This window comes from Taeniopygia guttata, chromosome 3 (assembly GCF_048771995.1).
Source record: "Taeniopygia guttata chromosome 3, bTaeGut7.mat, whole genome shotgun sequence".
Classification (NCBI taxonomy): Eukaryota; Metazoa; Chordata; class Aves; order Passeriformes; family Estrildidae; genus Taeniopygia; species Taeniopygia guttata.
In genome coordinates this window covers 85,610,175-85,622,355 of record NC_133027.1, presented here as the reverse complement: position 1 = coordinate 85,622,355, position 12,181 = coordinate 85,610,175, and the positions used below count along the sequence as shown (strand labels likewise).

General features: G+C 46.0%; 1 protein-coding gene across 4 annotated transcripts in view; it reads left to right on the top strand.

Moving 5' to 3' along the window:
- MDGA1 (MAM domain containing glycosylphosphatidylinositol anchor 1) overlaps window positions 1-12,181 on the top strand; it is a 156,665-nt gene that overhangs the window by 40,401 nt on the left and 104,083 nt on the right. For all 4 annotated transcript variants that reach the window (XM_072927299.1, XM_030268620.4, XM_072927297.1 and 1 more), the window contains 2 exons: window positions 6,853-6,992; window positions 9,639-9,813. In XM_072927299.1, coding sequence (XP_072783400.1) covers window positions 6,853-6,992; window positions 9,639-9,813 — 315 coding nt within the window. The remainder of the gene's footprint in view (window positions 1-6,852; window positions 6,993-9,638; window positions 9,814-12,181) is intronic.

Sequence of the window (12,181 nt, the reverse complement as noted above, 5' to 3'; positions counted from 1 at the left end):
TTAGGTTTAAAGTTGAACAATGGTCTCAGGAGCAGGTGTTGCAGCGGCTGGGGGGTGTACCTACTGTTCATGACATCTCACATGATTTTGTTGCTGGCATTTTCTAAAATAAACAAAATTATAGAGATGTTTCAAAGAAGTGACATTAATTAAGCAAGAAGTTTTTTTAAGGCTGTGGAAATGATCTGGCTGAGCTTTACAAAAAGAAACTTGGTTTCTGGAGATGCAATCAGACAGAGATGTAAAGACATAATCTTGGTCTCTTCCAAGTGAAAAAAAATCCCATGCTATTTCAAGTAGCCAAGTTTCATGCTCTGTGATTACTTTCCACACCTCTGTCAGTTCTCTGTGCACTTCTCATTGAAAATTTTATTTTCTTCTTCTTGCTTAAGAGTAGCTGTGAAGTGTTGTGTGGGGTTAGACATGGTTCTTTGCATATCTTGTGAGTGGGTTTTTTGTGGGTGAATTGATGTTTATTTTGTTATCATGATCAGTGTACAAACACCAAAGGAGTCAAAGACATTTTGCTACTAAAATAGGATGTGTTTCCTGCAGCAAATTTAGGCTGAGTGTACAGTAAGCAGTTTTGGGGTTTTTTTTTTTAATTTTTTTTTGTTGTTGTTTTTGTTGTTTGGGTTTTTTGGTTGGTTGGTTGGTTTTTGGTTTGTTGTTTTGGTTTTTTTTGTTGTTGGTTTTTTTTTTTTTTTTGGTTTTTTTTTTTTTGAGCATATGTGGTTTGGGCTGCAGTGAAAACACTGGGACATGAGAGCCAAAAAGCCTCAGTGGAGATTTGCCTTGTTTGGGGTTGTACCCCTTAGTGTCAGTAGGCAGGGAGGGCTTCCTGATGTCTTTTGGTTCAGAACAGTACTGTGGTAGCATGAGCTGCCCAGGCAGCACATGATGTTAGAAGAGTCAACAGGAGGAGCTTGGACAAGACAGAAGTCCAAGGAGTGGGTGGAGACCAGGACTATGGCTATGCTTTGATTCTCAGTTATCCCTGGGCCTTCTGCATTGCCTCTCTCTGTGCTGTGGGACCAGCCTGGCCTTGTGTTAAAAGTTGGAGTTTAAGCAGACAGAACTGAACAAAACACCTCCCATGGGGAAAGTTCCCTTCAGGGACTGGGCTCCCTTTGCCATTTCACTGGGCAAAGAGGCTGTGAGGGGCTGAGGTGAGGAGAAGGAGACCCCTGAGCAAGCAGCCAGGGAATGTGTTTGGAAAATGGTTGTGGCACTTGGTTTGTAAAGAGGGCTCCCCTTGGCAGGCTGCACAAAGACATCCAATGCCTGAGCTTGATTATACCCACCCACCGCCACCTCCTCTCCCTCTGCTCTTGAGCTGGTCTTAACTGCTGACTGATGGATATGGCTGATTTTTCTTCAGCCATTAATACAATATTGATCCACAGCCCTGCTGGCAGTGTTAATGGACACTGATTGTGTATTATTATTTCCATAATTGTCCTCAAGCTGGAGTGAATTCTCCTTTTAAATGGCCCGTTGACACTGTGCCCTGCACTGCAGGCTGGATCTGGCTTGGTTAATTTGTTTTGTCTAAAGTTTCAGCAAAGCCTGTGGTCTTCATCCCTAGAATGAGACCAGCTAAGCAGTGCTGGAGTACACATCAAGGCAGTTTCCATCCCCTCCTGGAGCAGGGTGTTTTGTTTGGCCATGAGGATGCTGCCCCTGCAGGTCCTTCCCACTGTACTAGACCTTCCTTGCTGCTGCCAGGTGCTGCCAGCTCGCCTCTTCCCTTTATGCATTTGCTGGCTTTCCTTTGTGCTCTGCTGAGGGGACACGAGCCTTTCCTCACAGGTCTCCATGTCTGTGTGCCCCTGCTCCCCAGGCAGCTCTGTGCATCGCGTGAGCAGACGGGATAAAACCTCCAGCAGCAACTTGCAGGCCTGAGCTGCCTCTTGGGCGTTGTGCCACGCACGGTCTGTAACTAACGGGGCTGCAGGGCAGCTCCTGGAGAGGCAGTTACTGACAGTGTCTCCCCAGCAAGAAATTCCACATCTGGATTTCCTCAGCAAAGTGGTTATTCAACCTACTGTGGTCTATAAGTACTGTGTGTTTTCCCATTTCTGAGAACTCCCTTCATGATGCACTTGTTATATGCCACTTGCTCAGGATGGGAAAGGTGAGGAAGGGAGACAGACAGGTTCTTGAGAGGTTTAAGGTGCAGATTAGCAGCTGATGCCCTCCTCATTTGAGTGTAACTAAGCAGTGTGAGTCCGGGGATCTTGTGAACAGGAATGGGAAGGACCTTGGCTTCTTTGCCTCTTCAGAAGAGACTGAATTACATCTGCACCAGATGCATGGAAGATCATTGCTTGCCTTGCAAAGCAGGATGATAGATTCAGGCTGAGGAAGAGGAAAGCTCTAGGTACAGCTTCCATCTCTCCCCACCCTGGAGGAGGATGGTAGCAGAGATCGGTGGTTTCAGTGCCCCTGTGCATTCAGCTGCAGGTATTGGCCCAGCAGCTTTGGAGATAAATGTTCTTCATCCTTGAGGCAGTCCGCAGGACATGCAGATGGCAGGGGTAGTGGTGGGACAGAGTCAAACATGATGGCTGCTGTTAGAGTACTGCAAAGGCAGCAGAGAAGTGTGGTAGGTGCTGCGCTGCAAAGTGGGGGAAAAGTTGCCCCTGTGGGTGCTGACAGTGACTGAGAGAGTGTCAGTGCAGTATCTGTCACTCACCATCCTCTCTGTGAAGGAGCTCTCACCATTGTCATTTTACTGATGAGATCTGAGGCTCAAGAAGATGAATGGCTAGACCTGCAATCCAAATACAGATGACTCAGTCTTCTTCAAAAGACCATTTCTCTCTCCTTTTCTATATTTTCATGGTATTAGCAACCTCTAAGCACCAAGAGTCTCATAAACTTTCAAGGTTATGGTAATAATAACATCGTACAGTACACTGCACTGGGAATAAAGTTATTTTATTCACTTCAATTTCCTTTTGTTTTAATGTGTAAATACATCAAGTGAAAGCATAGTAGGAAATTTTGATGCAGAGGCCAAACGCATTACAGGCCAGCCCCATTTTCTGAGCAAGGGCCTAATGCTGCACGTTCATAGTCTGATTTTTTCTCCCTTCTAAAGCATCTGACACCCAATATGTGGTTGGCCTAGTTTCTCTGGAGGACTTTGTATTGAGAGCCTTCTCTAAGTTGACCTCTTATCTGAAAGTTGAATAGAAGTGATGATACCTCTGTCCTTCAAAATTTCTGGGAACAATCTGTCCCTTCTTCCCCCCTAGAGGCCATCAGAGGTCTTTCTTGGACCTCTGCTTTGGGGCTGGCTGGCCTGAGGTGAAGTATTCTGCCCCAGAAGGACTCAACAGGGAAGGTTTTCTCTGTTCAAGAGTGGTTCTTTGTGGAGCACCACTGAGAATGGCTACGGTTACTCCTTCATCTCCAGCCTTTCTTTGCCTTCCTTAGGGCCTTCTGTGAAACTGTTCCTCTGGCAGGCATGGTCCTGACATCCTGTTGTGCTGGCAGTGTGCAAGCTGTCTGCATGCTGGAATCCTCCAGGAGACATGGGAGGATGTCAAACAATAATGTATTCTTTCTGTTTAAGCCCATTAAAAGTGCAATTAATCCTTGCAGTCTCTCTACCCATCGGTAATACAGCATGAGGTGTCTTTCCCAGCCTTTGTGTGCTGTGACAGGCTGAGCTTGAAACAGAGACCTTCCCGAGTCTCATCTTAATGCAGTCCCCAAAGAGCTGGGTTTGTTCATTGCTCAGCCCCCACCTACTAATGTCAAGTTATAACCAAACCAGAGGCAGTGTCTCAGGCTCTTGGGCCATCTACCTGAGTGATTTTCTTTCCAAGACAGCCCCAAGCTTCCTGAGTTCCCTTTTGAGAGATCTGGGTTCACATGGGGTCTAAGACATGAAAAAAAGTGATTGTTCTGCTGAGGGCCTGGTGCTGTTATTGCCAGAGAAATGTTACAGCTTAAGCATGGAGGTTCCCTTAAAGTGATGTCCCTTTCCAATGATTTAGCTGAAAGGTGTTAATGGGGGTGACACAAGGAAGTTCAGACACCTGCAAACAAAGCCAAATGTATATACCCTTGCTTGTCAGCTTCATTACAGCTCAGTGTATCCAGGGAGAATTTGGGAGAAGAGGACAAAATTATGACCCAGGGCTTATCCACAGGACTATGGTTTTGTTGTAGTCTAGTGCCTTATAAGGATTAGTTTAAATAATGTTTCTCTCAAACTCAGGGATATGCCAGCAAATCACACCAAGGTATATTGGCATCAGAATACTTGCACAGAAGCCTTCCAATTCTGTACCACTCTACCTAATGATTTTCCTGTGGAAGTTCCCCATGTGGAAGTGCCTCTGTTACACAACACAGGTGAAAAAATGGAAGTGGAATAGACAAAGGGAAGAGTGAAAGTTGTAATGCTTACTTTGTATACCATATGGGGTACAGCAGAACAACTTAAGAACGACATTTAACTAGGAGCTAGAGCTGCAGATAAATATTCTGATTGTCCATGGAGTGTCTGGAAATTAGTTTTTACAGCAAGGTCATGTTTGCAAAGGGAGAATAGAGCCATCAGCTGGCAAATGCAGCCCAGAGACTGTCAAGAGAAGTTACCAGAGCTTTGTTGCTTCAAGGCGCCAGGACCCTGCTGAAATGCAGACAGGATAGTTTGGAGACTAGGGGAATGTGGCATAAGATGGGAAAGGATGGAGTCTCCCTTTTGGTCAGCAGAGATCAATCAGCATCACAGCCTGTGTCTCAGCTGTGTAAGCAGTGCTCTGTAGTACAGTGGGGCTAAAGGTGTTATGGCAGATCTGCAGGAAAATTATCTGAGGGCTGAAACAGCACAAGAGGCTGTCATTTGGATTAAGTTGTGTTAGCAAAGGTTATGTAGGCTTCTGAATTCCTCCCCAGTGACTGTTGACTTGAGAACCATTCATTACATCTTTCCTGATAAATCACTATTTTAATTAATGTATTTACATATCTGCATATATGTCCACACATGTAGTGTATACAAATGCACAGATGTGTGTAAGCACATATACATGGTTTGTGCTTTCTGCTGGGTTCAACAAGACTCTCTGCCATCTAGGAAGGGGAAGGTCACTCATCTACTCAGTTGTATCAGTGAAGTCTTAACAGTCAGTTTTGGCATGCCATGATGCCTGAGTGATGGCCAGCATCTTGGGAGGCCTGCAGAAGGGGAAGACACTAGAGGCTGAGGGATTTGTCCATGTTTGTGCCATCATATTCTTCAAATAGACATGTTGCTTCTGTTTGTCAATAATTTGGAGAGTAATAATAATTTTTAAAAAGTGCCACCATGCTGGAAGAGATAAAAGATGCCACCATGATGGAAGAGATGGAAAATTAGAGATTAGATTGCTGTATGTGCAGTGCTGCTGCCCTGGATGTTGGGTGGCCATGGCAGGCCGTAAAGCAGCAAGGACAGTTTCCCACTGGCCCTGTATCCACTCTCATGTCCCTGCAACTTGGTCAGTGCATTGTTTGACACCAGTTTATAAAGGTTGATCTCAAAGGCAGATCTTCTCCACTGCCTGAGCCCAGCCAGTCCTGCTGTCTATACTGCTGGTGGACTAAACCAGCAAAAATCTGAGCTTGGTTCAGCTTTAACAGGTTGTGCAAAATTTATTCTTGCTTAGGAAGGCTTTCGAAGGCTCATTGCTTTAAACCTTTTGATCATCTCCTCTGTGGTTTGTTCATTTTTGTTATATTCCACTAATGGGAGCTAGAGCTGTGACTCCAGAGTCACCTGAAAGCATTCTTGCAAGCTGGGTAAGTATCCCAGAGGACTGTAAGTGAGACACTGACTCTAAGACATGTTTGTAGGTTTCTCTGTATCTTGAAGAGCAACTGGAATTTCCCCCTCAAACAAACACAGGTGTGCAGGTGGGCTGTGCAGTCATCTTCACCACATCTCAGCCACTTCTCTGATCACACAAACGCTTTGGAGTAGGGAGCCAAAGGCAGTTTGCACAGGATTTCAGAACTGAGGCTTTTTTCTTTGTAAAATCCTGTTCTACTACAGCTCATCTCTTCCTGCTTCTCGTCAGGGTGTTGTGGGATATAGGGTGCTGTTTAGGGTCATTGGACCTTTTATAACTTTGTTTGGGGAACTTTCTGTCTATGTACTTTTCCACTGTACTGGTCTTCACCCATTTTCCTGGCCGGACTGGCAGTAATTGGTCTTCATTAGGAGCCGTAGGTGGAGAAATCTATACAGATTATAGGGTCCTCTCATCCTGCAGAGGCTGTTTTCTCTGGCTCAGGGCTGAGACAGGCTGCTGTTTAATATGGGAAAGATTTGTTTTTCCTGCAGTGTTTACTATGCCTGTTGCTAATAGCTGTACAGAGCTTCAGGGCCCTTCCTTACTCTGCTCATTAGTTATCCCAGCCCCCTGCAAGGTAAATCATAGTAATCAGGCTTATTTTAGACAGGCATGGAGCAGTTGTGATTTGACCAGATCCCTGATATAGCTGCTTGCACGTACTCCTTTCTGGGAGAGATGACAGCAGGAAATTTTTTGTCCTCAATCCATGCAGGAGGGTCCACCCCAAAAAAGTGCCATATTCTGTTTTTCAGTGTCTAGAGCTGCTCATCTCAACAGAACCAAAGGTTTTAAAATAGTAGTGGATATCAGCCACTCAGGAAATGGGGGAAATTGCTTAATAATATATCTCCTAAGACTTCTGTGATTCATTCCCAGAACTACCTCGCTCTTTCCCTCTGTGGCTTATGAGGTGGGAGAAGCCACCCTGGGCAGTGGGCATAAGGAGATGGGCTACTGCCCATTTCCATCTTTACCTCTTCTTTCCTTTCTACAGCTCCTGCTCAGGCCCAAATCATCCATGCTGGGCAAGCATGTGTGGTGAAGGAAGACAACATCAGTGAACGTGTTTACACAATTCGGGAGGGGGACACGCTGGTCCTGCAGTGCCTGGTCACAGGACACCCCCGGCCACAGGTAAGCCTTCAGTCTTGCCTGTCACCCATGTTCCCCCATGGTACTTGCTTGTAGTCTCCACATAGAGGAGAATTATGGGCAGTGTGGGGTGTCCAGCTTTCTCCTACACGTTGGACTCAGGTAGGGATGCCCCATTTTAACTTAGGTTGCTAAGCTATGAAGCATTTAAGCTTGCATTCATGGAAAACAGTCCACAAAGCTGTGCAGAAGCTTTCAAAGACCTTCTACTTGTCTTCAGTATGTGAAGCCCCTTCAAGAACTTAAAGTCCAAACTGAAATCTCAAATCTTTAACCCTCTTACTACAAAGTAGGAGCATCCTAGAAGACACTTCCCATATGTGCTTACCTTAGGAGTTGGTCCTTCATGGTCCATCCATTTCTCAGCTTCTCTGGATGTACAGCCAAGGGAATGCTGCTTGGGGGAGTTTGGGAAGTTGTTGATAGTGCATCCCACTGTGCACCCCACACAGAACCTGCTGTTCATTGCTTTGTGGCCACCAAGCAGAGGCAAAGTCAGATTTGCAGCGCTGGACACATCCATGCTGTGGTTAGAGACACAGTCCAGCGGACAGGTACAAAGCTGAGCTTGGCTAATGGTTGAAATCCTTACTTGGGGTGCACAGAGGTTTGCACAGACTCAAGCCCATGCAGCCACCTCACCCCTTCAGATACTCAAGCTGGGAGGTTCAGTGTTAGTGTGAAGGTGTCTGTAGAGGTACTGGCCTAGAGCATGGGTCTGCCAGCTCTGGGACAGAGCGTGGTGGGAGTGGAGCTGGTGCACACTATGAGGCTGGGTGTGCTGGAATACACTCAGGGGAGCCACACGTGATACATGCCTTGGCCCCGTTCCTCAGTCCTGCCAAAGATACTTGTGGCAAGAAGCCATGCATCTTCTCACGCCAGTTAATGCTTCCATGGGCTTGCTTGTGAGGATCTGCTTGGCTACAAGTTGATGACAAAGGAAAGGATTTGAAATGGCTTTTCCATCAAAATATCCTGGAAACAATAAAAAGAAAATTACCTGAGCCAAGTCAGCAAAAACAACCAGCCTAGGCTTGTGACAGTGATGGGCAAGTGGTACCTGTGCGCACCAGAAAAGGGGAATTTGGTAGCATTGGCTCTGCCTAAGGTTGTTGAATGCATGGAAAGGCCCTGGCAGGTTGTAGAGATTTGAGCCCAAGAAGCTAGAGAGATTTCTGGAGCAGAGCCTGTTGCAGACAGCATGCTAGTGGGCAGCGCTCTGGCTTGTCATTGCCAGACCTGCACAAGGGACTCCAGAGCCTAGAACCAGGCATGACCAGGGAGTCTGGAACCTGCACATATAAAATGTGGCTTGCATCCTATTTCTGCTCTCCCTCCTAATGGATTGATTTCTTCCCCAGTTAGGCTCTTATCCTAACCTTTGTTTAATCTTCTCTTTCCTTTTCTATCAGCCAGTCATTAAAGCATGAAAATGTGGCCACAATACTAAAATGAGATTGTGATTGAGAAGATTAAAGAGCTGGCTGAAGTGTCCTTCAAAACAGGAAACTCCAAGTGTCTTGGGGCCCTCAGACAATCTCACAAGACTACAAAGGCTGAATAAATCCATAGTCAATAGCTCCAGACATCTGCTCAGCCTGGTGCTCTGGGATGGGATGTAGACACCCCAGCTCCTTCTAGAGCATGAGTACCAATCAGGTGATGGCAGGGAGCTTTAGACAAAGTCTGGAAGAGTGGCCAAGGTATTCAGTCTGTCTTATCTATAGCCAAGGCTGAATGAAAGTCTCTCTTCTTTGTGCTGGCTGATCTTGCTGGATCTCCGTTCCAGAGTCTAAATTGTCCCGCAGTAGGAGGCCGGCAGTTAGCAGACTTTCGAAGGGAGATTGCAGATATAGAAAACCAATGGACTGAGAAAAGCCGTCTCTCTCTTTCATTGTGCGGAGTGCACGAAATATCATGCAGCTCTGTTGCCCCTTCAAGCCAGGATCCCAAAACATGTAGCATAAGGACAAACAAATAAAAATGTGGCTTGGAATCAGAAGGGATTTTTTTTTTTTTTTGGTATCTTTAAAAATAGAGGAAAATCTTGTGTGCTGTGAAAGGATGACTTACAAAAATAAAATACACAGGGTGTTTCCAGTGGGAAAGGGGAAAGAGTCAGATAGCAGCTGCATTTTCTCACTCATGGAAAAGCAAAAAGCAGAAATAGCCTTGCCGTCCAGGAAAGGATGAGTGTGGAATGTAGTAAAAACTCTGTAGTGGTGAGCTGATGTCTGCTGTAGTGTTGTGGCCTACCAGCTACATGGGGTCTCAAGGCTGAACACTGAAAGTCCTGTGCTGTGCAAATGGTGGCATAAAACTGAGCAAGCTGCTGGGTTTGCAGAATCAGAGCAGGAGTGGCAAACATGCAGCGTGTGTCTGGGTGAATTGAGGGGTTATCCTGGACTCTTGGATATGGGGATTGGCAGTGGACCAGAATCAGTGGCTGGGCTACTGGGACGTACTGAGATCAGTAGTTGAGCTTTGGTAAGTCTGGCAGTGCTGTAGGATTTCTTTATGGAAGTAGCTAGGGAAGAGAGGGAAGAGCAACAAAGGGAGCTCTGCTGAATCTTGGGATCTCTGTTTTGTGTCCCTGATTTAATTTCTGTTGTTCTTCACATGCAGGTGAGATGGACCAAAACTGCTGGCAGCGCGTCGGACAAATTCCAAGAGACGTCAGTGCTTAACGAGACCCTTCGGATTGAGAAGATCCAAAGGCTGCAGGGGGGCCGCTATTACTGTAAAGCAGAAAATGGGGTTGGGGTCCCTGCCATCAAGTCCATTCGAGTAGATGTGCAGTGTAAGTCATTTAGCGGCAACCCAGACCTTCCCACAGTTCTACTGCATGTCTCTGTCTCGCTGTGGGGCCAGCAGGGAGCTGCATTGCTCTAGGACCATGTGCACCTGATTCAGGAGCAGAGGGACTGGTGTGGTCTCCCCAGTGTCTTTTTTGCATAAGGGATTAGATCCATCCGTGCAAAATACAGCTCTGCTGTCCTTGTGATTCATTCTTACCTTGGGGTTGTGATGTCTGACAACACCAACAGGGCTCCCTAGCACTTTTCTGGGATGTAGTGTTGGGCATGGCTTCTGCTTTCTTTGTCTTTGTTTTGAAGCTGACAGAGCTTGAAGCAAGCAATGTTTCTTGAAGTTGGTAGTGCCCTGGGTGTTGGGGGCATTCCTGAAACCTGTTCCCAGCATTGCTACTTTTGTAGCATGCTGGAAGCAGCACTAAGAACTCTAGAATGCAGCTAAGGAGGCTGAGCTGTGATAGGGTGAATGTGAAGGTGACTCAACATTGCCCTGGTTGGTCATAGTGCCCATAATGTGAAGATGACTCAACACTTCTCTGGATGGTACCCATCCTTCTTGAGTCCCAGAGATGCTGCTAGTGGTTTTCCACTTTGGGCTTCAAGTTTTGAAGCTTTCTCCTAATGTTTCTTTCTTGGACTTAGTGTTTATTCTTGGGCTGCTGTGATCAAAAGGGAGGGAAAATAAACGTACATGGTAAGGCCCAAATAGGAGAAATACAATATTTAATGTCTAGGCAACTTGTTTTGCTCTCTTGGAGAAAGTTACCATTACATTGTCCTTGACTATCCACTATTCCAACTTTTTCCAGCCCAACTAACACTAAATCCCTCTCCTCACTCATATGATTTGAGAAGGCAAGAGATTAATGCTAAAAAGTTGTAAAGTATGATAAAGCAACTGAATCTGTCCCTGAACCTGTCATGAGCTGTTCTACATTCCTTCTATCTGTTCTCCTTCCTTCTGAGCTGAGGGGCACTGTGGTTGTCTGTCAGTGGAACAACCTCTGAGCTTCAAAACCCCAGCATATGCCTGGAGTCTGGGCAGACCTTTTTGATGACAGCAACTGCTGCCTGACTGCTTCCTTTTAGTTCTGCTGTCCAGCCCAACTGTGATGTGACTCTCACAAAATGTACCACAGACTTGGGCATCCTTATCTTTTGGCAGGTTCATACTGTATGGCTGAGAGTAGCTCCCATCTGTTCCTTCCTTGCCCTACCCTTTATCGGAGTAGTGTAGTGTGGGCACTATCCTACCTAGGCCGTGGAAATGGATTACTTTAACAGCAGCCACTGTGGATAGGATGAGTGTTTTTTCACTGGCATTGCATCACTTTGTTTAGAGACGTTCTGGCACCCACCCTAGATCTGCTTGGCTTCTCTGCCTGTTTCTTCTCCTGCGTGTAGCGGAGATGTATGATGACTCTCCATTGCAAAGGATACTTGGTTCTCTCAAGGCTTAGTGTGACACCTTGCCAGGGCCTGTGTCTCTAGGAACAGAACTGTGCCATGAATATCTTCATGCCCTGAGGGTGCTCCTGCAGTGCAGGCTGGAGCTAGAGTGATGTAGCATCCCGTGGTCCCTCATGCAGCTCTGACCTGTAGAACTATGGGGCTAATGGGGTGGCCAAGGGCTTTCTCATACTAACATCTACTCTGCAGATGGACTTGGTACTGCACCTCTGTTCTGCTCACTTGGTTTTTGGGAAGGAGAGACAATTTTTTTCCATTATTTGCAGTAGGTGCAAGGGAACACATGGGAAAAGCCGCAGTTTTTGTTGAACACTCACCCAGGCAACCTTCAGCTGAATGAACCAGAATTTAAAAATAAACCCCTTCTTTTCCTGCATCCCATTTTGTAGTTAGAGGTAAGTCATCACTCTCATGTGTACTTTGGTGTCTTTGACAGCTGCTGCTAGTCCTCAGTCATACTTTTAGTGTTTGGCAGTGAGGTTGCACAGAGAACATCATTGGTGCCAAGAGGATATGAAACTGGAAACATTAACCCATGTAGCACAGTATTCTTCTGCCCCAAGTGGGCATCAGTGAGGCTTAAAAGTATTGGTTAGATACTGGCAGAGAGGCAGCTGCTTTTCTGAGTATTTCCATGTGGGAGAGAGAAGAAGTAAGGAAAAGAAAAGAATGAATGTTTACAAGCTTTTATTGTGCATGAAACATCCCATGTGATCATCTCCATGAACAGCCTTGGGCCAATTTATCATTGGAGCAGCTCACTGACATCAGTGGCATTACTCGTACATCAAGGACATACACATTGTAGGTCTTATTTTAGTTTTTCTCAGGAGGGCTAGACATAGAGCTGACTTCTACAAAAGAGATGCTGAAGAATTCAAAGGA